This window comes from Genypterus blacodes, unplaced genomic scaffold (genome assembly GCF_046128005.1).
Source record: "Genypterus blacodes isolate CSIRO-AG114 ecotype Tasmania unplaced genomic scaffold, CSIRO-AGI_Gbla_v1 ptg000272l_1, whole genome shotgun sequence".
Taxonomy (NCBI): domain Eukaryota; kingdom Metazoa; phylum Chordata; class Actinopteri; order Ophidiiformes; family Ophidiidae; genus Genypterus; species Genypterus blacodes.
The window spans coordinates 67,127-94,331 of record NW_027467063.1 but is presented as its reverse complement, the minus strand read 5'-3'; the positions used below and the strand labels follow the sequence as shown (position 1 = coordinate 94,331).

The following is a 27,205-nucleotide window of genomic DNA, read 5'->3' as shown; positions in this document are numbered from 1 at the left end:
CACACACACACACACACACACACACACACACACAGAATACCAAACAGCTCCACAGACGGAGCAGATTTGTCTCATGACCTGGACACCGTTGGTCTGGGTGCGGTGCCAAGGACGGCTCACACAACACATCACCATGGTGACAGCCTCCGCCCCCACAGAGGAGGGATGCCAGGGTTCAGATGGAGAGCCTGAGGACCAGCAGAGCTCAGAACATCCAAAACACAAAATCACAACAGACAGCCTGACTAGCCACAAATGACAAACTGGTTAGGATCACCAGCAAAAGGGTTCAAAGGTCAAAGGTCATGGGGTTTTACAGTGGGGGACTAACAGGCTTTGTCTCAGATGTGTATCTTTGTGTCTCTTTGGTTCTGAACTCTTTTACATGTTTAACTCTTTTTCTTCCACTGTAAATATTTGCAGTTTTGTCATTTATCACCAAAATAATAACATGAATCCTAAACCTGCAGTGTGTAGGAGGAGCATGTATTCTATAGCATGTAGCTCTTTGTTCTTTGTATGTTTCTGTGACTTCTATCTTTCAGCATCATGTTAAGTTCCATGTGACGTCACATCAGCTCACCTGCTCACCTGCTCACACACTTCATCCTCAGGATCCCACGCCCCGTGAGTCCACGCAGTGCAGATCAGGAGGGTCTGGGTCGGCCAGGGGGCTCAGGGGGCTCAGGGGGCTCAGGGGGCTCGGGGGTCCCGGCCTCTGGTGTGTGAAGTTCCCAGACACACACCAGGACTCACCAGGACCTGCGACCATCAGCAGCACCTGCAACCAATCCATCACCTGTCCGTCTCTAAGGCCCAGACATCATGGTATCAAATAAATCAAGGAGAACAAATGAATCCACACAGAGGATAAGTGAAGCAAGCATGAGACGTTCAAACTGATAAGAAAGCATAAAGATAAGAAATACGATGAAGGGATGAGTGAGACATCCATTCTGCTCTCTGATTGGCTGCTGCACACCCAGAGAGGCAGAGAGGTAAAGCAGAGTGAAGACAGGAATAAAAGATGAGACGACACAGACGTGTGTGTGTGTGTGTGTGTGTGTGTGTGTGTGAGGTCTCCAGCTGTGTGTTTATCCTGCACTACAGAGGAGCAGTGTAACAGCAGAGATGACAGCAGATGAGGAGTGTGATGACGCTGTTGTGTCGGTTCACCTCGGGAGTGTGTGTGTGTGTGTGTGTGTGTGTAGGCGGATGAATCTCTGCATGCGTGAACTCCACACAGCCGTTTGTACCTCACACTTCCCCTCTCACCGGGAAAACGTGGCGTTCAGCAGAGTCAGCATCCACCTCATTACACACACACACACACACACACACACCTGAAACCCTTCACCTTCTATTCTTGAGTCACTCAGACTGAATTGACACTGTAGCTCAATCACACCACCTAGTGTTGGTCAAGAAGAACTGCATTCAGGTCAAATGACCAAGGGACGCAAAACCATACATATGAGCCTGAATGTGTGTGTGAGAGCCTCAATGTGTGTGTGTGAGAGTGTGTGTGTTCTGCCTGGATGGAGGGAAATGAATTGTGTGTGTTGTGTGGTCCTTGTGTGAGCTTGCAGGACCTCAGGCAGCAGGTAAACACACCTCAGGTCCGTCTTCTGTCCTCCGTCCCGTCTGGACTCTCAGACTGCTCAGAGAAACAAGAGACCACAGTTTGCCCAGAAAAAGTTGGTTTAATGGATTATTAAAAATAAGTAAGGCTGGAGATGAGGAGGAACAAAGAGGTGTAACAGGAAGAGAGGGGAGCCAGCTGAGCGCCTGCAGGCCAGAGGAGGAGGAGGAGGAGGAGGAGGAGGAAGCTGTGGCTGCTGAGCTCACAGGCTCCTCCACAGGACAGGAAGTCAAACCCCCACCCTCTGACCACAGCAGCACACAGCTGAAGGCTCCAAACATCAAACCCTCTGAACATCAAGCAGAGCCGTGGCCACGCTCACACACACATATAGAATCATATATATTCATATTTCATGTACAAAGATACATTCTGAATGGCAAAGGCTCCATCACTGAAATAAATACTGAGACGGCTGAACACACACACACACACACACTCGCTTCCTTTTATACTGATCAATATAAGGAAGAGGACACACACACACACACACAGTGCAGTCTGCTGGCACACACAGCACAGCATCTCAGGTTACAGCTCCGTCTGCCCTCCCCCGCCCCCACACACACACACACTGCACTGCTGCAGGACTCCAGCTCAGCAGCTTAAGGGTTAACTGGGATTGTTTGGTGGTGAAAGAATCTTCTAGAATGTTTTTAGGAGAAATAAATGGAAACTGAAAGGTGGGAGATGCAAACACGGCTGTGATCTGATCCACATACTCACACACACTCAGGCTCAACTCTGTCACATGGGTTCAACCGCCCATGACATCACTTCCTATTAGCTGTGATTACTGGGGATCAATCTGAGGGTTTAGTGCTGGATCCTGGGCCTGTGGGTGGGGGTCCTGGGCCTGTGGGTGGGGGTCCTGGGCCTGTGGGTGGGGGTCATAGGCCTGAGGGTGGGGGTCAGAGCTGCTCCCATCTGAGGTCACGTGTCCACATGTGCCAGAGCAGACAGACGTACAAAAAGTTCATAAAAATACATTTAAAACATGTTTGTCAGGAAGAATCCATGTTTGCCACACACACACACACACACACACGCCCTGCAGAGTCTCCTCCCTCCGCTGCCCCGCCCACAACACGTCAACACCAGGATGTGAGGGCGCTCATCGTTTCCTGCCTGCTTCGCTTTGTCGTCACATCAAAAATATTTACCATCCATTTCCAAATATGAAAGTCTAAAAATATATTTATCTATACAAGGAACCCACGACAACACCGCTCACCTACAGGGGGGCGGAGCCAGACACCTAGGGGCGGGGTCAGCCACAGGGAGGCGGAGTCAGACACGCTGCGGTGTAACGATCCGTGTCCGGTTCTCTATCCTTTGGTACGTGAACCTTAAATAAGTCTCCGGCTCTATCGGGTTGCATTTGATCATAAATTCAGACATCTGGCATTCCATCAACCGGTTTTTGCATACAATCAAAAGCCACGCTGTCAAAATCTAAAATAATGAAAAATAAGATTAAGGGAAATTCATCGTTTGCTCACAATGAAGTCCAAACGCGGCCAGACAGGAAGTGACAGCACAGAAACAAGTGAGCTGCTTTCATGATAAACCAAACACATTTCTTCTTAAAGCCATAAGCCAGCGATCACACAGCTCATGATCTTCTTCACCTTCACGTCTGAACTCTGTGTCAGATGCTGGTGCTTCTCTTCAGGTCTCTGGTGGACCCTGATGGTCTCTGGTGGACCCTGATGGATCCATGAAGGTGTGTTAAAGCCTCTACAGCTCCTCTACAGGTTCAGACGTGAAGGAGCTGAAGTTCAGGACGTTTGTGAAATCAGAGGAAGAACAAGAGGCAAATAAAAGCACAAAGTAAAGTTATGTCTATGAAATAACTCCATAATATTAAAAGAGGAGCGACAGACTCCAGCCGCAGCCCAAACTCAAGCTCAAGTCAAAGACAGAGGAAGACGAGTAAATAAGAAGAAGATGTTTGTGTGATTCTGCAGTTTTTGCATCTGTCAGCCTCACAGCTGAGGGGAACATCAAAGTGCTGATCAGGGTCCAGAGAGAGGCAGACCGGGCCTGGGGGGGGGGGGGGGGTCAGAGGTCAGAGGTCAGTCCTCGCCCACCAGGACCTGCCAGACGATGAGGTGGCTTCGTTCGGCTTTAGCCAGGAAGGGCTGCAGCTTCATGGTTGGCTCCTCCCCCTCATCCACCTCGCCGCCCTCATCACCTGTGCGCACACACACACACACACACACACAGGTCCATTGGTCTGTCAGTCCACAGGTCAGCGAGTGGTCAGCGAGTGGTCAGCCTGTCACTCACCCATCCTGAAGTCGATGTATCCTTCCCCTCCACTCATGATCAACATGGACCTGGTTGCTTCCTGAGTTGCAGCATCTGAGGCCTTGTCGCTCACCACGTCGCCCCCACAGGACACAGGTGGAACTGTGTGACCTAAACACAGCAGAGGAAGCGTCACAAACGTGTTCTCAGCTGTTCCTCTCCATCAGAGACAGCTGTTCTGATCTGAGTGACAGCGTCTGTGTCTCACTTTCATGACCTGGGACGGCTGTGAAGAACTTGACAGCATCCCGGTGACCATGGAAACACAGCTGAGCGTGAGCCATGGAGCAGTAGGGAACGAAGGTGCCGGCGGTCACTTTGTCGCCGCTGTCGTCGCCGTAGACACGGACCACGCCCCCTGGATGGTTACCTGTCGCCTTGGTGACCTTAGTGGCCTCTGAAGGATGAAAGGATGGACGTCAGAGAGAGAGAGAGACAGAGAGAGAGACAGAGAGAGTGAGAGAGTGAGAGAGAGAGTGGAAGAGAGAGAGAGAGAGAGAGAGACAGAGAGAGAGACAGAGAGAGAGACAGAGAGAGAGACAGAGAGAGTGAGAGAGTGGAAGAGAGAGAGAGAGAGAGAGATCGAGAGAGGGAGAGGAAGAGAGAGAGAGAGAGAGAGAGTGAGAGAGAGAGAGAGACAGAGACAGAGAGAGAGACAGAGAGAGTGAGAGAGTGAGAGAGAGGAAGAGAGAGAGAGAGAGAGAGAGAAATAGAGAGAGACAGAGAGAGAGACGGAGAGAGAGACAGAGAGAGTGGAAGAGAGAGAGAGAGAGACAGAGAGAGAGAGAGACAGAGAGAGTGAGAGAGTGAGAGAGAGGAAGAGAGAGAGAGAGAGAGAGAGGAAGAGAGAGAGAGAGAGAGAGAGAGAAATAGAGAGAGACAGAGAGAGAGACAGAGAGAGTGGAAGAGAGAGAGAGAGAGAGATCGAGAGAGGGAGAGGAAGAGAGAGAGAGAGAGAGAGAGAGAGAGAGAGAGAGAGTGAGAGAGAGGAAGAGAGAGAGAGAGAGAGAGAGAGAAATAGAGAGAGACAGAGAGAGAGACAGAGAGAGTGGAAGAGAGAGAGAGAGAGAGATCGAGAGAGGGAGAGGAAGAGAGAGAGAGAGAGAGAGAGAGAGAGAGAGTGGGAGAGAGAAAGAGAGAGAGACAGAGAGAGTGAGAGAGAGAGAGAGAGAGAGAGAGAGTGAGAGAGTGAGAGAGAGAAAGAGAGAGAGACAGAGAGAGAGAGAGGAAGAGCTTGGGCGACGGGCAGAGAGACGGCTGCCTGTCCACTCACTGTCGGTCAGAGGTATGGAGATGATCACGCCGTTGCCGGTTCCGATCCACAGGCGGTTACACGACACGGTGAGAGCGGTGATCCTCACAAAGGAGAAGCCCAACTTCCCTGTGCCTGAAAGAAGAACATGGAGAGAACCGTCACCACCGCGTCTCCTGCTCATCCCCCTCACCCGGCACGCTCAGAGGACAAACCCAGAGGACAAACCCAGAGGACTGACCCAGCATCTTGCTGACGTACGGCTCGATGTCCACATCCTGGAGGTGCTGGTAGGTGTGAGCGTGGAACAGGCGCAGGGTGGAGTCCAGCCTGATCGACACCCAGATGCCATCGCCGTCCCAGGCCAGCTGACGCACCTGGCTCTCCTTACGAGGGTGGGCGTCAAACGACTTCTGCAGAGGGGAGGGAAGCAGGAGAGGGGAGACACGGAGGAGGTAAGAGCAGGGAGAGAAGACAGAGGATGGAGAGGAGTGTGTGTGTGTGTGTGTGAGCGTCTGTGTACCTCGATCCTCATGGCTTTGGGCTGCACCACGTAGATCTTGTTCCTGTAGCCGCACCACACCTTGTCGTGCACGACGGTCATGCAGCGGATGGAGTAGTGAGGTCTCCCCAGGTCTAACAGATGGTAGTTGGTCAGATCCCACTGTCCGTCTGAGGGCGGAGCCAAACACTCAGTGAGACCAAAGACACAAACACATGAAGCTCCTCCTCTCCTGGCGGAGGTTCCTCACCTTCTCCTCTGTGGAAGATGGCCACCGTGCCGTCAGACAGGCCGACCAGCACGCGGCCTTTCACGTGCCTGCAGAGAGGACAAACCGTCACCATGGTTACAGCTTCAGGAGGGTCAGTGTGATGAAGAAAGGAGAAGGTAGCAGAGGAGACTTACACAATGCCCAGGATGGAGTCCTTCAGCTTTATGGAGTGGAGACACTTCTTCCACTGAGCCACAGAGGAGTGAACGTACACACTGCACACACACACACACACACACACACACACACACACACACACACACACACACACACACACACACACACACACACACACACACACACACACACACACACACACACACACACACACACACACACACACACACACACACACACACACACACACACACACACACACACGACAGCATCAACATGTGTTCTTGTTCCCTGCAGTGTGATCTCAGCAGGGGGCGCTGTCCTCCTCATGTACACAGTAGGGGGTCCCTGCTGTAGGACACGCCCCCTGGTGGACAGGATGTGGTGTGTGTGTGACCTGTTTACCATCCGTTCTGAGCTCCCAGCCACATGGTGGGCAGGACGCTGCTCATCTTCTCCGCCTCTTCTCTCATCAGGTCCTTCTCCTCTCCGTCGGGGTTTGAACTCACGCCGTCCTTCACCAGATCAGACTCCCTGTGGATCAGGAGGAGCACAGATCCATCAGGATCAGCTCAGACAGGACTGAGCAGTGATCTGATAGAAGGTGAGGTCAGAGGTCAGCTGTGTCACCTCTGGGTGTAGCTGGCTGGCGTCTCTGCAGGGTGCTGAGCTCCCAGGGGGTCGGTGAAGACGTGCTCGGTGTAGCCCCCCCTCAGGCCCCGCCCCCTCTGCTCAGCTGGTCCAGCGCTGGCCTCCGTCGCCTCCGTCGCCTCCTCCGCCGCTCTGGACTCTGCAGATGAAGTCGGGGAGCGGTTAGGCTTTACCCGGCTGTGAGGTCAAAGGTGAGCGAGCTCGAGCGTCTCTCACCCGTGTCTCCGTCCGCCGTGCGTGGGACAGCTTCCGTCCCCTCGGCGTCGCAGCCCACCACAGTGATGCCGCCCAGCACGTCGTCCGCCTCTGCCCGGCTGCTGCTCGGCGTCGTCGAGCCGCCGTTTCCCACCGGCTCCGCCTCCGAGAGCTGAGACACTTCCTCCCCGGCCGGGTAGTCTGTCTCTCTGGCACCTAGGGAACCACAGACAGGCCAACGCCGCTTCAGACCGGCAGGCCTCAACATCCTTCCTCCTAACAGAGCACAGTAACAGAGCGTGCTTCACTGACCGGGGACGCTGGCGATGCACAGGACGTGAGAGTTACACACGAAGAAGCTCTCCAGGATGTGACCCGGCTGGTTGGCGTCGATGACCACAGCCTGGGTGCTGGACTGAGTGCTGGTGCAGATCCACACCAGGGAGGACATCTCCTCCTGCTGCCTGAGCTCCTGCTGCTGCTCCTGCACACACACACACACACACACACACAGAGACACACACACAGCAGATGAGACGTTACAGCCTGATGCTGAGTGACAGGAGAGCAGGAGGATCAGAGCATTGTGGGTAGAGTTAAAGTCTTTGATTTGTAACCTTCAGTTCCTGATCTAGTTTGTCCAGGCTGCTCTGGGACCCGGTCTTCCTGGGGGGGCTCTCCGGTCCCGGCACGTCGCTGTAAAACACGCTGGCTCCTACGATGGAGCCTCCGTCTCTGGTTTTCCCTCCTGACAGGTTCACGCCGGCGGCACACCACAGCTGAGGCACAGACGACATCATCGTCAAACACAGAACCTGGATCCTCTCCGTCTGAGACAGGAGGAAAGTCTACCTTCATAGAAGCATCTTTCTCATCCAGAGGTCTGAGGTAGACGGGGACAGGAAGGTTCCTCATCTTCCCGTCTGCCTGAGCGCCGTTGGACACCTGGAGAGATCACACACACATCTCAGAGCTCCATCGCTCCTCCTCCGGCTCCTCCACCAAACCTTCGGCTGCTCTCCTACCTTGAACTTCTTGGGGAGGCTCCAGCCGTACGCCTGCACTCTGCCGTCCTCCTTCTGCACGTGGGCTTTGACCTGCTGGTACTGAGCCCGCTTCTGTTCTCGCCTGGACACCACGTTATCAGACGCCACTCTGTGGGACAGAGAGGAGGAAGGTTCAGGTCTACAGTAGAGCAGGTAGGTGTTCAGGTGAGGCTCCTCAGGTGGGTGTGTGTGTGTGGTGACTCACTCCTCGTTGAGGAAGTCGAAGGCCTTGCTCTTGTCGCTGGGCAGCTGCTGCAGGGTGCTGCTCCTCTTCTTCACAGAGGGCTGGATCTGAGCCGTGGGGGCGTTGTACTTCACGTTCACAGGGGAATCCTCCGCCGGCCGCTTGGCCGCACCGCCGGACGAACTGAACAGGCGGCTGAAACTGTAGAGGGAGGCGGGGGGGGGAGGGGTCACAGAGCACAGAGACACACATATAGAGGGGCGGACACAAGCAACAACAACAACATGGATCACAGGTCCATCCCCATGCCAACACACCTGCATGCCACAGCTCAGACACAACAAGGAGCACATCCTGTGACCTCTGACCTCACAGGCCCCATGACGGTCACAGAGCAGCATTAATACAGAGCAGTTAGTCAGCAACACAGAGCCAAACCCCCCGTCCCTCTGTAAGTCACTTTAACCCTTTGAGGCCCCTCCTGTCACCCTGGACCCTCAGTGAAGAGCATTTAGGTGCCAAAGGAACAGGAATGTAAATCCTCTATGGTTCAGGCTGAAGGAGCTAAAGTAGGACTTGTTGGTGGTATGAAGAGCTGGTTGATAACAGGATCATCTAATAGAGCTCATGTTAGTGTAAATCAAACCCCTCCTCATATTTAAGACTGGAGCTAGAACCCTCAGGTTAGAGGCGTTCTGTCGCAGCCTCGGTCCTTTAAAGACGCTGAGCGAGCAATTCAGGCTCCGCCCCCAGAGGAGTGAGAGCACACTCCCCCAACTCACCTACCAAAAGAACATTTAAGGCCGAGACCTGGTGTCAGAGCTGAGCTGAGGCCGTCAAAGGGTTAACAGTCTACCAGCTTCATTCTATCATATCTTATTGACCCTCCCTTGACCCTTGACCCTTGACCCTCCCCACACACCTCCTGCACACAGATGCCAGGACAGCAGGCAGGACAGAGGGACGGATGGACGGACAGACAGGACAGGAGACAGGTCAGATGTTCTACTCCAACACAAACCTGACACATCAGCATCGCTCCTCAAACCAAACACAACACAACAGAGGAGAGCCCAGAGCGGGGACAGAGCAGCTCAGGCTCTGAGTTCTGCTCCCCTCTGTTTGTGATCACGCCGGCCATCTTCAACTAATCACCAAACCCAATGATTTTTAGGAGAATCCCCTCTGAGCTGTGTGTGTGTGTGTGTGTGTGTGTGTGTGTGTGTGTGTGTGTGTGTGTGTGTGTGTGTGTGTGTGTGTGTGTGTGTGTGTGTGTGTGTGTGTGTGTGCAGCTGTTTGTGCGTCTCTTCAGGTCTGCAGGTCTTTGATGGACCCTGTTTATGCTAACATGCTACAAGCTAAGAAACGACCTCAGCCTCACAGCAATTCTCCCAAAAATCATGAAAGTTAGCGAGATGGTCCGAGTGTCCCGTTACTATGACGATATACAAGCCCAACATGTCAAAGGTTTACCTACAGCCTGGAGAAAACAACCACAGAACAGGAAAGACAGAAGAAGAGCACAATGAAAGGTCAATGAACCACAGAGCCGCTGGTCTGTGAGACAAGGAGGAGGAGAGAAGAAGAAGAGAGCAGAAGCTTACAACTGCCATAGGGTGGACTTCTTCTTCTCTGGTAGAGCTGGGTTCTCTCTGGACGCCCTGAGAGAGAAAAGCACACGTCACATGTTCCGCCCACTTCCTCCTACACTGAGCAGCGTTTGTGAAGGTGTGCTGGTTCTTCAGTCTCACCGGATCATCTCGGTCCATCTGACGGCCTCCTGCAGCTCCATCAGCCTCTCCTTGTACTGGTTCCTCTCCATCAGGACTCTGGCCATCTCCACCCGGGTGAAGCGCTTCCTCTGGGCCGTGGGCACGTCGCTCTGTACCCACCAGAGCAGCAGAGTCAGAGTCAGGCCTGCACCCTGGCTGCCCCGCCCTCACACACACACACACACACACACACACACACACACAAACACACACTCACGTCGTCCTCGTTGTCGTTCTTGCCTTTCTGCTTGGCCTCCTCCAGCTCGGCTCGCAACCTGCGGGAGATCACACAGATCTTCATCAACACCTCTGTGCACACTGAAACACGACGCAGCTCAGCAGACGTCGTCCCCCGTGTGTCTCACTTCTTGACTTCGTCCTCCAGCTCCTTGGTCTTCTCCTCCAGCTTGGTCCTGGCCTGGATGGTGGCGTCCAGCTCGGCCTGCAGCGCCTCCTTCTCACAGGACATCTCATCCACGCGGGCGATCAGGTCGTTCTTCACCACGTTCAGAGCGTTCCTGAGCACAAACACAGCAGCAGTTTGGATCAACCACAGTTAGCTCCTCCTTCTAGCTGCTGTGAGGGGAGGAGTCACACTCTGAGATGTACAGGGGTCAGCACTGTGATGTGTGAAGGTAAACACTGAAGCACTCACTTGGTCTCCAGCAGCTGTGTGTTCTCCTGGATGAGATGTTCCACCTCCCGACCCATACCTACAACAGACAAGACAACACGGAGGCTTTGTTGTTATGGTGTGCTGCCTGCTCCACACATTCAGGTGAACTTCTCTCCTTCTTACCCAGGAAGCTGAGGTCTGAGCGTCATGCAAAGGACGACCAGATGAGAAAGAAGTTTAGGCTGAGTGATCGACAGATGGATCAACGTTCCTCTAAAGGTTTCACTCTCATCTACATGTGCATTAGAAACGTGTGAAGGGTTTTGGTGACAAAGCAATGCGATGAAGAGGAGGGAGGAGATGAAGAGGGTTGCAGGGACGTTATGGGGTGAGAAGTGTGAAGAGCAGGGAACCTAAAGCTTCTCACCCAGCAGGTCGGCTCCTTCATCCACGTCTCCTATCAGGTCGTTTCCTGCAGACGACAGCTCCTCAAACAGAGACTCTGTGTTCCGGTCCAGCACCAGGTTCTCTGCACCGGCCTTATTGGGCGTGCTGCAGGGACGGAGACAACACGGAACACGGGAGAGAGAAACACACACGCAGTGATGAGGAGGAGGAGGAGGAGGAGGAGGATGATGTAACCATGTGGGAAGCTGAGGAGCCGTCCTGTACCTGGTCCCTCTGAGGCCACACAGGTCCATGTCCAGCTCGGGGGTGGAGTCTATGATGGCCTGGACCTCAGACTTCTCCAGGTCCTCTGCTCCATCTAGAGCAGCAGCACAGAGGAACACAAACACAACAACAACACAACTCAACACTCACCACAGAAATACTGCAACTTTATCTTGGCAGCATTTCCACATGTCCTCAGCTGATCTAAACTGTATTGTTGTACTGTTGTGTCGCCCCCTGGCCCACTCTGCATGCAGTACTGACCCTGGCCTGTGGGGGGCGTGGCTGAGTCCTGTGCTTCCTGCTCAAGCTGACTCTGCTGCACCGCTGAGATGTTCTTGCTGCTATCCGGCTTCCCGCTCCTCCGGTCCAGGTTCCTGTTGAGACCGTCCGAGTGTTCTGGTTCCCGTGGAGACGTTTCCTCAGCAGTCGTCCCGTGGCGTGAGGACGGCGGCGTCTGCGAGGTGCCGCTGATGGCAGACGTGGGGGCGTTTGATTTGGACTCAGCGCCCTGGGATGTGGCTCTCTGTGGAGACGCAGCAGCTCCGCCCTTAGAGACGCTGGGCGGGATGGACTTGGAGCCTTTACGGGCCGAGCTGGAGAGTTCATCCTAATAACAGAGGAAGAGGAGGAAGAGGAAGAGGGGAGGGAACAAATAGGTAGGTTAACTGGACAAAATGAACGTCAGAATAGAGGCTCAATAAGTGAGACTGGGGCGATCTGCAAATGAGAACCACACGACTCCAGAGATCATCAACAGGCTGCATGGAGGCGTCACCGTGACCTCTGACCCCACAGCACCACACTGCAGAGGAGCATCAGCCTGTGGTCCCATGACGCAGTGTGAGCATGCAGACACCAGGGCGAGCGTGTTAGTGTCACGTCACACACACACACAGGTTAGAGGCTCACGCCGCTCTACCTGAGCTGCCTCCCGATTGGCCAAAATCTCCTGCGACCTTTCACCCTGGGCTGTGATTGGGTGGACAGGCTGAGGGAAGTTTACAAAGAGGACTCTGCTTTAAATGCAGAAAAATAGAAACAAACACAGAGGAGGAGGAGACGGATCAAAGCTCTCTGTCGTACAGTGAGTGACAGGGGAACAGATCAATCAACACAAAGCACCGCCCTTCCTCCCTCCCTCCCTCTCCCTCTCCCTCTTCCTCCTTCCACTGATGGGAGCGTTTCCTCTCCCGTCTCTTGTCTGCATGCTGGCCTCTCTGCTGTTGCTATAGTAGCCTTGAACAGCCAATAGGAACGTTGGAACAGCTCTGACAATGATCCCCCCCCCCCCCCCCCCCCACACACACACACACAATCTTTGGAAAATGTCAAGTCAGAGGCCCAAACACAAAGGCTCTCCTGTGTGTCTGCACTTAGGGAGCGTGGTGAAACAGGAGAGGTTGGGAGACGATGACCTCATCATGGTGGATCCTCTTCCTCTGTGTGTGGAGACAGAGACCACAGCTCTGTCTGGGTCTCACAGTCTCACCCTGACCCTGTGGACTTCATGAGCAGCATTGGTCTCCAACGGCAACAATGTGAAGACACTCTGTCTCTCTAACCCCCCCGATGTTAAAGGCAGGCGCCACAATGGAACCACTTCCTCTGCTTCCTGGGCTCTAAGCCACACCGTCACACTATCTCACACACACTCACACACCCAGAAGCTGATCTAAATTCCAAACACACACACTGACCGATTGGTCGTGTCTGAATAGAAGTTCACTCTTTCTGTGGTTAAATGAGTCGGCGATGATGTCACCGCTGATCCGTGGGAATCACTACGACTCCATCCTTCAATCGCCTCAAAGAAAGTGTTAACTGAACAGCTCCTCTGTGTGTGTGTGTGTGTGTGTGTGTGTCATACCTTGAGGCTGGTGTTAGACCGTGGCTGGCTGAGGTTATTGAATCTCCACGGTTCGGACGGCGTCTCCACAGGCTCCCTCTGGAGGTCAGGGGTCACACCCTCAGTCCCAGGGAGTGAGAACACGCCCATGGACAGGGGACGCTCCTTCCTGCATCAGAACAAAACCAAACCACAGCTGAGGATCCTGAACAGAGATGATCAGCTGTTACAAAGCCACAACATGACCACCAGAATCCCCCAGCAGCCCCTGGGAGAGGAAGAGTCTGGAGTCTGGAGGGGAAACACAGGACTCCTTCATGTTTACTCCAAACTCTCTGAAAGAGAGTAGAAGAAGAAGAGCATAACTCCTCTGTTACCACGGTTACCTCCTCTCCACATACTGCCGGTCTCCACTGAGGGGCGGCGAGTTTGGGCCTGTGACCCCTCAAACCTTAGCTGTCAGTCAGAAGCCCCTCCCACAGAGCAGCAGGTCTATCAACACAGCTTCTGTAACACACTGTGCTGCCAGGACAATGGCTGCCATGGTGAGGAGAGCAGGCAGGCGGCCGGCGGCACTGAAAACAATGAACACACCACCGCACTGAGAGGTCAAACACAGGACACTGATGGGACCGCCGCTGCCCTTTGTCTGAGGGAACATCAGCAGCTCCTCTCTTTACTCTGCAGAGGAGCAGAGGGGAACATCCTGCCTTTGAGACTGATCTTCTGACTCTGGAGAACATCTTCAGGACACCATGGCGGTAGCGAAGCTGTGTCCATGCATGTTGGTCACATGATTGCCTCCAGACTTCCTGGGCTGCAGGGTTGAGTGGACGCATCAGGACCCCCGCGTTTCCAGAGGAACTCATTGATGACATCAAGCAGCATGTCAAAACCTGGACCTGGACCAGGACCTGCAGCATCCAGGACCTCAGAGTTCTTGCTCTCTTCACACACTTTAACAGGATGTCCTCTCTGCTCTTCTTTACTTTTGGCCCCGATTCAACTTCAACAAATTCATGGAGGCAGAATCCCTGAGATGTGGCCTCCTCAGTGTGTGTGTCTGTCTGCTCTGACCCACTGTCACCGTCTAACACAGACCCACATGACAACAAAGAGGACACAATAACCATCACACACACACACACACACACACACACAGAGAGGAGAGCAGTACCTGCTGGCCCTGGGTAAGGAGGGTAAGGAGGGTAAGGAGGGCAGGGCAGGCAGGCCGCCTGTAGACACAGAGTAGTGAACCAGCAGCAGCACTGACAGTGACACCAGCACAGCCGAGTTGATGACCACAGCTCCCCCGACGAAGCCAAACACAAACAGCAGCATACACCCGGGGCTCATGGCCCCCCCAGATCAGGGCCCAGTGCCCCCCCGGGGAGCAGAGGAGGCCGGACCTCGTCACACTGAGCTGAGAGACGCTGCGGTGGGTCGGCACTCGCAACTACAGTAATCCCTGCCACTTCAGTGTACGTAGCGACTGCAGCGACCGATTACAGCAGAGCAGCAGATCCTCCAGAGGGAGGTGAAGAAGAGTGCGGCTCCGTTCTCTTCCTCCGGCAGGTAACTCCTTTCCTTCTTCCTTCTTCCTCTCCTGTGCCGACATGCGACACAACTGCTGCTGTGCAGTCCGGAATACAGGGACGCTCTCCCTCCCTCCCTCCCTCTGTGTGTGTGTGTGAGAGAGAGAGAGAGAGAGAGAGAGAGAGAGAGAGAGAGAGTATGTGTGTCTCTCTCTCTGGTGCTGAGGCAGCTGGTTCTGTGTGCCTCCTCTCTGCAGCTTACTGGCTGTGAAAGGGGCAGAGTGAGTAATAGAGGCTTTGGGGGCTTTGGGGGGTTTGAGTGGAGCTGCTTGTGTTTCTACGTTGCCTGGAGAAGAACAGGCACAAAGACACCAGGAGCAGGGTCCTCCTACTGAATGAGTGTTCGCCTCTGACAGGTTGATCAGCAGCGTGTTAGGGAACACTTGGGTCCATTGGAGTGCAGTGCTGTGTTAGGAGCAGTGTTGTGTTGTGGTTGTGTTGTGGTTGTGTTGTGGTTGTATTGTGAGCTCTCACCGTGCTCTGGCTGGTGTGCTGGTGTCTGAGGGCTCTGCTGTCTGGGCGTGTTGGTGTTTGCTTCGTTCCAGATGCTCCATGTAGCTGTGGATCATCTGCAGGAGGACGACAGAGAGCAGAGGGAGACTCAGGGTCCCAGCTTCATCCAACACAAACACTTCATTTACTAATCAACCACTTCAGTTCTGAGGGATAACGGATCCCTCAGAAGAAGAGAAGAGTGTTGAGCTGCTTCCATACCTCAGTGTGTCTCTGATGAAGAGCATTGTACTCCTTCTTGAGCTCTGCTTCTCTCTCATCCAATCTGCCAACTAGGTGAGACAGGAAGTACACATTATACAAAGAAAGATGCTGTAAGACGGACTGAGGTGTCAGGATGATGTTTGGATCCTGTCATAGAGCATCAGCTGATCACTTCCATGATTATCTACTGGAATCAACCAGCTGGGTTTCCTGCAGCAGCGGAGGCTGCACTGACATCTCAGAGCCACCAGAGGGCGACAGAGGATCGCAAAGCCACAGTGCCTGCTAGGTTATTGGTTCTTCATCCGGTCTCAAATCCAGGAACACAGATGAAGCAAAGATTCATGCAGGATTCAGCAAATATGAGGCCAGAAGAAGAGAGGGTGTGATCAAAGCAACACTCTCTGTCTTTAACCCTACATGGTAAAGCTTCATGAGTTTACACCCGGATGGAAGCTCGTCTGAGGACATGAAACCTCACTTTAGCTCCGTCAGTCATAAATAAATCATAAAGCCTAAATATCAACAGAGATTATAGATAAGCCACAGACCTGCAGTATCTGTGCAGCATGCAGATCACACTGAGTGAGTCCAGTGTGTGCAGCCCTCTGAAGGTTCTGAGACTAAAGCCCTCACACACGTCCTCACACACGCTCCAGCAGCACAGCAGAAGAAGAGCAAACCAACGCCCAGAGAGCAGAGAGAGGAAGTGAGCCAGAAGACTAGAGCAGATATAGCCTCCATCACAGGTGTGTGTGCGTGTGTGTGTGTGTGTGTGTGGGGGGGGGGGGGGGGAGCCACCTGGACCTCTGAGAGCTTCACCGGAGGATCTGTGCTCCTACATTCTTGTTGAGGTGTCACTCACTCTGATCTGCATAGTTCCTAGTCTTGAGCTCCAGCTGACGTGTGTGTGACTCCAGCAGCACCAGGCGGTTCTGGAGGTCCTTCTTCTCTCCGTCCTGGGAATCCTCCAGAGCAATGTACCTCTGCAGAAAACCACAGAAGAAGACAGCTGAGCAGACTGACAGGCTGAGACGTGATACTGTGTTGAATAAATAAACCTCAGCCGGCAGACATCTGCTCAGACCTGAGTGTGTGTGTGTGTGTGTGTGTGTGTGTGTGTGTGGCTCACAGTGCTGATAATGGACAGAGCAGATCTGTCACTGAACCGCTCTGCACAACAGGTGCAGCTCGCCATCTGAGGGTGTGTGTGTGTGTGTGTGTGTGCATGCGTGCGCTCATGCATGCAAGTGCTAAACAAGAGAGATAGACAGAGAGAGAGAGAGAGAGACAGACAGACAGACACAGACAGAGAGAGAGAGAGAGAGAGAGAGAGAGAGAGAGAGAGAGAGACACAGACAGACAGACAGACAGACAGACAGACAGACAGACAGACAGACAGTCTTGTGATGTTGTGAGGTCTCATGGATTTTCTCCCAAGAAGTCATGATGATCACCTGAGTGTGCTGCTCTGCCTCTGGCCTACAGAGCGACACAGAGCCATTGTTCTCATGTTCGGTGTGAAGCCGAACAAACACACACACACACACACTTAGCAGAAACCTCTCAAACTTCTCCCCGGCCTCCTGCTCATCATATGACTCACATGACGGAGCTCTGCTCTGTCGTCTTAATGCTCTCTCTCTCCCTCAGACGCTCTTCCTCGTGTGCTCTGTGTATAAAGCTGCCTTTGTCCGTGAGCCACACACACACACACACACACACACACACACACACACACACACACACACACACACACACACACACACACACACACACACACACACACACACACACACACACACACACACACACACACACACACACACACACACACACACACACACACACACACACACACACACACACACAGGGCTCCACTGTATCAGCACTCCATCCACTCAGTGTATAAACTCTGTGGTCCTCACTGAGCTCAGAGCCAATGCGGCCCTGATGGAGGCGTTAATGAGGTTCGGACACACACACAGTAAACAGAGCGTCATGAGACAGAGCGCTCCATCCTCCAGAGCAGGTGAGGACCTAAAGGATCACAGCTTATTGATGAGGGACTCTGTGGTCTGCAGAGACCCCCTGTGGCCTGCAGGGCCGAGGGAAGTCAGAGCGTTTCCTGCCTCCCTGCCCTCTTCCTCTGCCGTGCTGAGACAAACACAGAGGATGTGCTGCTCTGCTGCTCTGCTGCTCTGGACAGAGAGCTGTAGAGCGTCACATGTTGGGAGGCGTTCATATGAGACAGAAACAGAAGTTGATAAATACAACAGGTCCATCACTGAGGATGCACACACTCCTTTCTCTATTAGAGACTAAACAGCCGAGTTTACTCCTCATCTTCATCACATCAGATGATTACAGACGACTTCAGACTACAAGAGAGGAAATACGATTCAAGTTTCCAGGCTGGGAAAACTCCTGTCCCATCTCCAGGAGTCTCATGGCAGTAGAAGCTCTTTAACCTCATCCTGGCAGGGTAACCACTTCCTGTGGCCACTCGGACCACTTCCTGTATTGTGAAGCTACTCTGTGGACGAACAGAGGCTCAAATTAAAAACATGACATCAGCTCGGGATCAGAAATACTTCATGACTACAGCGTCAACACTGACAGAGCCGTGAGTTTCCAGGGACCAGGCTGAGAAACAACATGACTCATGTGAACGCAGAGCAAACTCGTGCTCACACACACACACACACACACACACACACACACACACACCAATCTTACAGCGTTGACATCGTGTTAGAGAAGCTGCCGTGAATTATTAACTGGCTGCTTTGTGACCTGTTGTGCTCGTCATTCAACATCTTAACTGAGGAGAAGAAGAATGTTACTGGAAAGACACTGAGGAGCTGCCAACACACACACACACACACACACACACACACACACACACACACACACACCTTAGTGCTTCCACTCCCAACACATTATGAAAGATGGTGATGGCGTCAGGGTAACTGTGGCTCTTGAAGCTGTAGAGCCGAGCCGAGCCGAGCCGAGCCGACACCAGGAGCTCAGTCTCAGTGTTTACAGATGAACCCAGACCTTCTGACCGATCTGCACTGTGAATGTTTCAGAGTTATTAGAAACCAGGTATTATAGGAGATACTGGCTGGCAGGATGAGCTCAGTAGAAGAAGAAGGTGACCAAGTGGTGTGTTTGTGTTGTTATGGTGAGTTATAGATGTAATCCCTCTATAATCTGCAGTCTGAGGCTCCGTGCTTCCTGGGCCCTCATTCTTCTGAGGCCAGATTAGGAGTGCAGGCGCCCGCATGCAGCAGCTCGTGTGTGTGAGCGGGCGCCGGTGCAGAGGGGCCACTTGAGCGTGGGGGGATTAGAGAGGGGGGGGGCGGGGGGACCCACATTTAACCCACAGGCTCAGGAACATTCATATCACAGCATCACATGACTCCACATCCACTTTCTATTAGATTCAAAGGTTCAAGACTCAATGGTTCATTCAAAATGAATTTAGGTTTATTTAACACCATTTAACTTTAATTTCCATTCTATCTGATCTGTGTTCCTCTTCATATGACCTTTGACCTTATTGTAATGTATTTCTCTGTTTGATGATGGCCTCTAACACACGGAGCTGAACGCGATCAGCAGGACACGTATCCATACATTCTGATTGAATTCAACAAAGTGGACGGAAATGATGTTTTGATGATGACTTTAGATTTTATGTCTGATTGAAACGCGCCACATGATCGGATTTGATGCAGTTCACCGTAAATACAACTTGTTACGAGCAGATTTGTGTGTTTTTTTCTGCTGCGGGCGAACAATCACAACAGCCACCTGCTGCTGCTTTGCATACATGCATACACACACGCGCGCGCGCACACACACACACACACCTATGAGCTCATGTAGTAAAGTACTTCAGTACAGTGTGTACTTCTTTAGTACAATCTGAGTGTGTCAACAAAACCAAACTTCTCTCTACTTTGCGTGTTTCCATACGTTTCTATACTTCAGACACTGTATGTCGGTTACAGGTGTTAGAGTGTGAAGCGTCCCGTCAGAACTGAACCGGGTCTAGCGGCACCTGTCCGGGGTTCTGACCCGGCGGACCCACCCACCTCCTCCGCGTGCTTCCTCCGCGCCTTCTCCCGCTCGTACTGGGTGACGAGCTGCTCGTTGTCCTCCCGCAGCAGCTCCAGGTCCACTTCGTGCTCCTGGTTCACCGCGAACACCGAGTCCAGGTTCTCCAGCACGGCCACGACCAGCGGCATCAGCTCCTTCACCACGTCCTCGTCGTACTTCCCGATGAGCCGCTCGAACTCGCGGTAAATGGAGCTGGCTAGAGCCGACACCCGCTCGGACATGACGGTGGTGTTGCCCGAGTCGTCCTGGTACAGAACCGAGTCGTCCAGCTCCATTTTCTCGCCTCCACTTCACTTCTTTCAGGCTAATAAGCTAAGAGGACAGACGCGTCCGCCCGAAGTGCTGCACAGCGGGACACCCGGGCTTCTAAAACATAGTTCGGGAGTTGACTTGTGTACAGAAGCGGTTCTCTGTGTGTTCTGAACTTCTCCGCTGCTTGTTCTGCTGTAAAGTGGACTTTTAGCTCGCTAGCCGCGCAGCTAGCAGCACAAAGTCTCACTTGGCTCCTCTGAGTTTCCCTGTCCAACAGATGAGATCCTGCTGCGTTCAGGGACACTCGGAAATGTAGTGGTCGGCGAACCTAAACGACTCTGACGATGGAAAGAAGCGAGTTACACGAGCGAGTCACACATCAGCTTGTGTGTGTGTGTGTGCGTGTGTGCGTGCGCGCGCCTGTGTCAGGACAGAAGGACGTTTAGGCAGAATGTGTACATAAAGATTGAATTATATACCTTTTAAATTATTTATAATGCGAGTTTTCATATTGTGGTCAAAAGGTTGTTTAAATTGAAGCAACAAGCAGAACAGATAGTAGGAAAATGCTCACTCGTGTTTTGTTGCGTTAGGATTAATACTACCAGAGCTTAGAAGCCCGAGTTTACGAGGAGCACCTGAACACAGCATGTGTGTTGACGGGCTGTCTCGCTGACGTCACAGCGCTGAGAGTAATCCTGATCGATCCGTAATTGGAAACATTTAGCAATTATTCACCAACTCCAAAAGTTGCAAATGTTCGGAGTCAGATTTATAGAACTATATCTCACAGTTTACTAACGAGTCTACTCCTGCAACCCTGCATGATGAAGGAGTCCCAGAGGAAGAGGAGTGTGCTTCATCAAAGGCTTTATTTACACCAGAGTCCCTTTAAGGTGAAACGCCTGATGAGAGCATCAGCTGATATTAAAGTTGTGTACATTTCCTGGTAAAATGCTGCAAAAACAATGAAAGGAAAGTAAACTCATTCATTTAGGTACAATCTTCCTCTTACATCTATTGATGCTATGGCAACCAACATGCACAAGTTTAACTGCGGGGTAGGACCAGACTGGGTGTCACCTGCGTGTCCTGTGATGCACAGATGCAGAGGCACTCCTCACCCTGATGTCTCCAGACAGGAAACACACACACAGACCACCCACTGTTACTACGTGACAACGGCCGGGTCCGAGTCCACGTGCTGAGGGGGAAGTTACCCTCCTTACCTCCTGACCTGGACCGGACCGTGCTTCAGTCCTCCGTGTGGAAGCGGAAGACATCGGAACCAAAGGGAAGCACCTGCCGCCCGTACGCCACTCGCACAAACTCAACACACTGACAAGTCACATATGGTAAAAACGACATGGTACACAAGAACATTCATCCACTGTGGCAATATGGAACAAAACATCTAAGCTTCTCTATTAAATCATCAAAAGTGCAATTCAACATTCAAAGTCCTGTAAAGTAGTGTGCAGGACCACCAGAGACCACCGGGGGTCACTGGGGTCACTGGGGTCACCGGGGTCAACAAGCCAAACTGCTGCCAATATACTTACACACACGTCATCATGTAGGTGTCACTTACATCCAGACGAGGTCACTGTCATGGTTCCTCTGTCTGTGTGTAGATGTTTGTGCGTCTCCTCAGCTCTGTAGGTCTCTAATGGACCCCTATGGATCCACGTTGGTGTTTCTTCTACAGCACCAGGAGAGAGGTTCTGTCCCATAAGGATCCATTCACAGACCTACAGACCTGAGGAGTGGACGCCAAATATCAACTTGCATTAAAACAACAACAGTGACCGAGTCTGGACCTAACTTCCCCCAAAATCATCAATCAACATTTAGTCAGATCTCTGGAGCGTGGCTTTAAGGGTCCAGTCTAGGGTTCGAGAGAAGGTTCTGGGTTCACATGGATCAGGTGAAGATCAAACATGTTACATAGAGGGATGAGCTGGAGAGAGAGAGAGAAGCTGTGAGCGCGGGCAGGAGTTCATGGAAGCATCTCACATCACGTTGTGCTGGCTGCCGCTGATGGAGGCGGGGCAGAGGGAGAAAGGCCGCTCTCTGGTCAGGCTGCGGAGCGCACGGAGCACAGCGTCGGGCATGTGGTCCACAAGCATCCTGGGACAGATCAGAATGCTCTGGAACGCCATCTCACTGGACCACTCTGCACGATACCTGACCTGGGAAAAACAGGACCTGAGGAGGAAACCAGGAGGAGACAGGAAACGGTCAGAGAGGCCCGGGACTGAGCAGGGCATCAGCACCGGCGTGCACACTGAGCTTCACATTATTAGGGAATGCAAACTGCGGGCCGAACCTCCGCGAGGGCCCGTCCTCCATGATGTGCAGGATGCGCCCGGGCGGGAAGAGAGGAAGGTGGGTGGCGGCCTGAGCGGGCGAGTCGTCCGAGGCCAGGCTCTGATAGGAGGAGGTGCGGCGAATTATCAGCGACTCCTCCCCCAGCAGCGGCTGGCTGAGCTGCTCCTCCCTCCTGTTCTCCATCTCGGTCGGGCAGTCGTCCGGGTCGCCTCCAAACAGCTCGTACCAGCAGCCCTGCAGCAGGATGCGGTACTGGAACACACAGAGCGACGACAACACGGGATTCACACGTTTGCCGGCTCAGGAACACTTCCTGCTTTAGCAAAGGATCCATGAATGTTTCCTTAATAACACAGATGAAGCAGCTGGAGCTCCTACCTTCGGCTTGTTACAGTTTGAAACTATCTTAAGGATCCTTCTCTTTAGATCCTCCATGTTAGGAATACTCAACCTGTGAGGAAAGACAGAGTGAAGCGAGGAGAACGAAGAGGCAGAGGAGGAGAACAAGAAGAGGAGGAGGAGGAGAACAAAGAAGCAGAGGAGGAGAACAAAGAGGAGGGGGTGAAGCCAAGCAAAGAGAAAAGTTAGACTTATTTACAGCCAAATGCCTCATATATGACAGAATAAGCACAGACTGTGTGAGGAGTCCTGCTCCTCAGCTCGGTCGTCTCACCTGGGGACCAGATCTTTCCCCAGCACCACAGAAACCACAAAGTCCTTGGAGAAATCGGCCAAAGCTTTACTGCAGGCAGAGGAAACACACCGCAGAGACCATGGAGCCACAGAGCATCAACCACAGGACACGGTGTACAGAGAAATAAAGATGAAACCTTGTGTGTGAACTGTGTGTGTGAGAGCAGTCTGAGTGTGATGAAGATGACTTCTTACCTCATGAGGCCCCCTGGTGGAGAGAAGGCGTAGCACTGCAGGGTGGGGAAGGAGCTCCTCAGCAGGGTGGCCAGCAGTGAGGCCGTGCCTGCGCCCAGACTGTGACCTGTGATGACCAGCTTATACTCCTACACACACACACACACACACACACACACACACACACACACACACACACACACACACACACACACACACACACACACACACACACACACACACACACACACACACACACACACACCCCCGCCTCATTAACAACAACCAACACAGCAGTGATTCATCTCACAGTGAAGATGAGGAGACCCAGCTGACCGGTGCGATGGCGAAGGCCTGGTTCAGGATGCCGTCGTTCATCAGCTTCTTGTAGATGTAGCATGCAGCCTGAGAGATCCCCTGCTCAAACACACACACACTGTTTCAATCACACACACCCCAAACACTCCGCCCTGCTCCCAGCCAACCTGAGTGTGAGCTGCTGACATGTACACTGACCTTGTGAGCGTAGCACGGCCCAGACACGCCCTCTATGGGCAGGTTCTCACACTCAGCCGACAGGTCAGTCAGGACGTCCTGCAGCGCGCACACACAAACACACACAGACAAGGAAATGTTAAAACATGACATTCTTCCTAAAGTGGCGGTGAGAAGCTTCCTGACTGTGGACAGAGTGGTGATGTAGAGCAGCCACCTTGAGTGACAGCGTTCCTCTGACAGCCACCAGCACAGCTTCCCTCTTATGGTCCAGAGCCACAAAGAACGGGATCTCATAGATCTGCAACACACACACCGCTGGGATTAGCAGGGGCTCTGCAGCCTGTGAGGGGTTAATGCTCACAGCCCATCATGAATCTGTGATGTAGAGGGGCTGTGTGGATACGAGGAGATGACAGATGGATCCCCTGCCTCCATCAGAGGGTGGAGGTACCTGGTTGTGCAGGCTGACGTAGATGAAGTCTCTGTACTGCAGACCCGTGCTGTGCAGCATGGAGGCAAAATGGCAGCCCAGGTGGTCGCCTCCCACGATGTCGTACTCCGCCGACTGACTCCGGCAGCTGTCACACACACACACACACACACACACACGCACACGCACACGCACACGCACTGTTATGATTTGGCTTTGACTGGGTGTGAGACAGCAGTGAATGTTTATCCAAAGCTTTACATGGACCTCACATTCACTGATGGACTAACATGCCTAGCAGAGCCGGTGTGTTCAGGTGCCGGCTCTCTGTTCTCTTCTGTCTGTCATGTGTTGGTCACAGAGGGGTCGTGACCTGTGTGTTGTGTGGGCCTGAAAAGAGACTGTGTGTGTGTGTGTGTGTGTGTGTGTGTGTGTGTGTGTGTGTGTGTGTGTGTGTGTGTGTGTGTGTGGAGCCGTCAAGTTGAGTCAAAGCTTACCAGTCTCTGCTGAGTCTGCAGGGTGCGGTCAGGAGGTTGGAGTAAACGTAGAGGGGCCACCCGTAGGCCGCAGCTGCAAACTGCATACAGTGGGCCGCCTTCTCCAGCTCCGCCTCCAGGTCCTCTCCCTACACCAGCACACGCAGCAGAGAAGAAGAGGATTCACTCAGACATGCCAACACATACACACACACGTGTGTATTCATGTGTGTGTGTATGAGTCAGTCTGAGCTGTGTCTGCCGGGCAAGCAAATTCATGCAAACCATCAGCGCTCAGACATTACGTCACATCGTCTGGCCTCTCAGCGCCTGAGAGGGGGAGAGGTTCAGACAGCATGTGGGCCAACATGTGTCCTTGTATATACATATGATCATTACGTATTCATAAAACTGTAACAATCTGTAACACATCTTTAACTGAAACTTGCAGCTCCTTCTTCCTCCACTAACGACCTTAAACCCATGACCCGTGCCTGCTGGTCCTCACCAGGGGCGAGGAGGGGCTGTGAACGGCCACGGCGTCTGGATCTCTGCTCTGCTCCATCTTGTCCTGCTCCTGGTGCAGCAGAGCCAAACCTGCTGCGATGTCACTGGCCACCAGGTCTGTGTCCTGCAACACACACAATAAACACACAGCTGGTGACAAATGTGCTCATCAACACTGCTGTGTCTCTGTTGCATGTTCACCACGTCCTTACTGAGAAGAAGCTGCTGACGAGCTGAGCGATGCTGGAGAAGGCGGCTCTGTGGCTCTCGTCCTGCGGCAGGCAGCAGCACAGCAGCTTCAATCGGCTCTCCCACACTTTGACCGCCAGCGAGCGAGCCGTGGACAGGAATTGGGCGCCCCCGCTGCTCTCCATGTTTCGGACCCCAAGAGGCTCCATGGTGGCCGGCTGAGGACGGGGATCTCCCAGCGGGTCGAACACAAACACCACGCCCACACCGGTGGCCAGCAGGATGATCCAACTGATGGGACAGAGAAGGAAAGATGAACTGAAGCAACTTGCCTCTGGAAGGTTCTCCTGATGGAACCCAGAGCCTCAGACGATGCAGAATCAACGCCTTACATGAAGAACTCACCTGGCAACCACGGCTGCAATGACCGCGCCCACTGTGGCAGGATCGCAGCCTCGGCTGTCATCAGACACCCACATAGAGCCCAGGCAGGCCCACACCAACTCAGGGAGGTAGAGGAGGGCTCGCACGTACACCAGCGCCGGGATGGAGCGCCGGGGGCCGGGGTTTGTGATGGTTCCTGGGAAGGAAGGGTTCATCCTGAAGTTAATAAACCCTTGCATGTGTCTGAAAGGGGAGGTTCGTATATCATAAGCAGGTAAGCAGCAAAAGGTGGCACTACCTTTGGCACTGACGAAGATGATCGCACACAGGGACAGGATGATGAGTCCCAGCGAAACCAGCAACCCCACCAGGTAGCTGTGGAGAACTGCTCCACCATTACAGTTAAAATGGCCTCTGTGGTAAGTGTAGAGGATCAGGGTTCCAATCCACCTGAGGGGAGAGCAGCAGAGGAACAATCAATTCAATTCAATCTGAAATGTTGTGTCCAGGTGCTAATCAGAGGCATAAAGCTTCACGGCCTCATGAACAGAGAGGAAGAGCGATGGGTCTTAGCTGGAGCTGCTGATGGAAACGAGCACAACTACAAAGCACGATGTCATTGAGTATCTGTGGCTCTCTGTGGTAAATAGAAAGGTGTGCGTGTTGGGGACATACCAGAGTATACGGAAGAAGAGTTCAAAGGCTCCAGGGAACACGAGGTCATCACTGGCGATCCCCCACCGCCGCCCAAACACCACCATTCCAGGCATCTTCACAGATAAACAAGCTCTAACCCTTCAACTACTAGCCAAGACACTTGGAACGAGGTTCTCACGAGAAGCAAACACGATGATCGTGTTAATAATCATGACTTTACTGGAAAAACAACTAACTACAGCGATCAGCACAGATGCTACATCTTTATTCCTCCGCGTCGCCTCATCAGCTGGGATGGTTTCAGCCCGACGGTCAGATTAGCTCCGAGCTAATTCTTACCACGGAGAAGTGCGCCTCGGTGAACTAACTGTACATTCTCTGGGGTCTAGTTAATATTACGCCCAGAGTGTTTCGAGATTGCGACCGTTACAGGCGTTGGGCAACACTGGGCAACACGTCCAACGCCCAAACGCCTGGGGCAACACGTCCAACGACCAAACGCGTTAGGCAACAACGACTTTTACCTTCTGCCGTTAGCTGTCGACTTAGCCACACATATCGGACCTACTATTCCGATAAACGGACAGATTTCCCCGCACAACACCAAAACATCAGAAACACTCTCTTTATACTTCTAACTGTAAGTAACGTCATACACGAAACGCAGCGGGTTATAAATGTAAACACAAATGTAGAAATATGAGCTGCTTTGTTTTGCTAGGGAAGCAGAAGCGTCCGTCTGTTTAATGCTCCGACAGAAACACCGACCGCAGGGCGGAAGTTCCGGTTCAGCTACTAATGTTTCAATGGCGCTGTCTCTGCTCAGATAGATAAATGTAAAACAGACCGTCTGTCTATAAACATACAGTCAGGATTACTGGGGTTGAAAAATGGAATATTGTTTGACATTTTAATGTAGTATAAAATGTGAGTCAGGAAATATCACCAAGTTTCGGATTAACCGTTTTTTTATTTTTATGTATTTATTTTTTTAAGAATGTTGATGTTTAATTGTTGATTAAAAATAATGATAAGTTAACTAACAACTGTTTGCACTGTGTGATTATGTTTAGAAACCATGCTGTCTCCCGG

The 27,205-nt window shown here is 52.6% G+C and overlaps 2 protein-coding genes across 4 annotated transcripts; both read right to left on the bottom strand.

Annotated features, from left to right (window-relative positions):
- Positions 1–1,668: 1,668 nt before the first annotated feature.
- Positions 1,669–20,070, bottom strand: spag9b (sperm associated antigen 9b). Of its 3 annotated transcripts, none has more exons than XM_076171804.1 (29): positions 19,498–20,070; positions 16,260–16,380; positions 15,392–15,462; positions 15,152–15,246; positions 13,104–13,251; positions 11,498–11,843; positions 11,234–11,327; positions 10,989–11,113; positions 10,601–10,658; positions 10,311–10,463; positions 10,163–10,220; positions 9,925–10,055; positions 9,778–9,834; positions 8,195–8,374; positions 7,969–8,098; positions 7,796–7,888; positions 7,561–7,722; positions 7,256–7,427; positions 6,965–7,159; positions 6,728–6,887; positions 6,503–6,631; positions 6,115–6,195; positions 5,960–6,027; positions 5,731–5,879; positions 5,449–5,620; positions 5,229–5,342; positions 4,164–4,352; positions 3,935–4,066; positions 1,669–3,839 (listed from the first exon to the last, which is right to left on the bottom strand). In XM_076171804.1, exons 1-29 carry the CDS (start codon positions 19,795–19,797, stop codon positions 3,721–3,723), a joined length of 4,002 nt encoding a protein of 1,333 aa, XP_076027919.1. In that variant the 5' UTR covers positions 19,798–20,070; the 3' UTR covers positions 1,669–3,720. The 3 variants fall into 3 exon arrangements, with proteins under 3 accessions (XP_076027919.1, XP_076027920.1, XP_076027921.1); XM_076171805.1 differs by having other exon boundaries at positions 4,173–4,352; XM_076171806.1 differs by lacking the exons at positions 16,260–16,380; positions 19,498–20,070 and adding an exon at positions 15,946–16,059 and having other exon boundaries at positions 8,195–8,376; positions 9,777–9,834.
- A 557-nt stretch (positions 20,071–20,627) lies between these two features.
- daglb (diacylglycerol lipase, beta) lies at positions 20,628–26,860 on the bottom strand. Its single transcript, XM_076171818.1, has 15 exons — positions 26,132–26,860; positions 25,755–25,906; positions 25,478–25,652; positions 25,096–25,363; positions 24,885–25,007; positions 24,398–24,525; positions 23,922–24,048; positions 23,685–23,768; positions 23,489–23,566; positions 23,309–23,389; positions 22,994–23,121; positions 22,779–22,847; positions 22,484–22,556; positions 22,104–22,357; positions 20,628–21,982 (listed from the first exon to the last, which is right to left on the bottom strand). The coding sequence occupies exons 1-15, from the start codon at positions 26,224–26,226 to the stop codon at positions 21,787–21,789; spliced, it is 2,031 nt and encodes a 676-aa protein (XP_076027933.1). The 5' UTR covers positions 26,227–26,860; the 3' UTR covers positions 20,628–21,786.
- Positions 26,861–27,205: the final 345 nt, after the last annotated feature.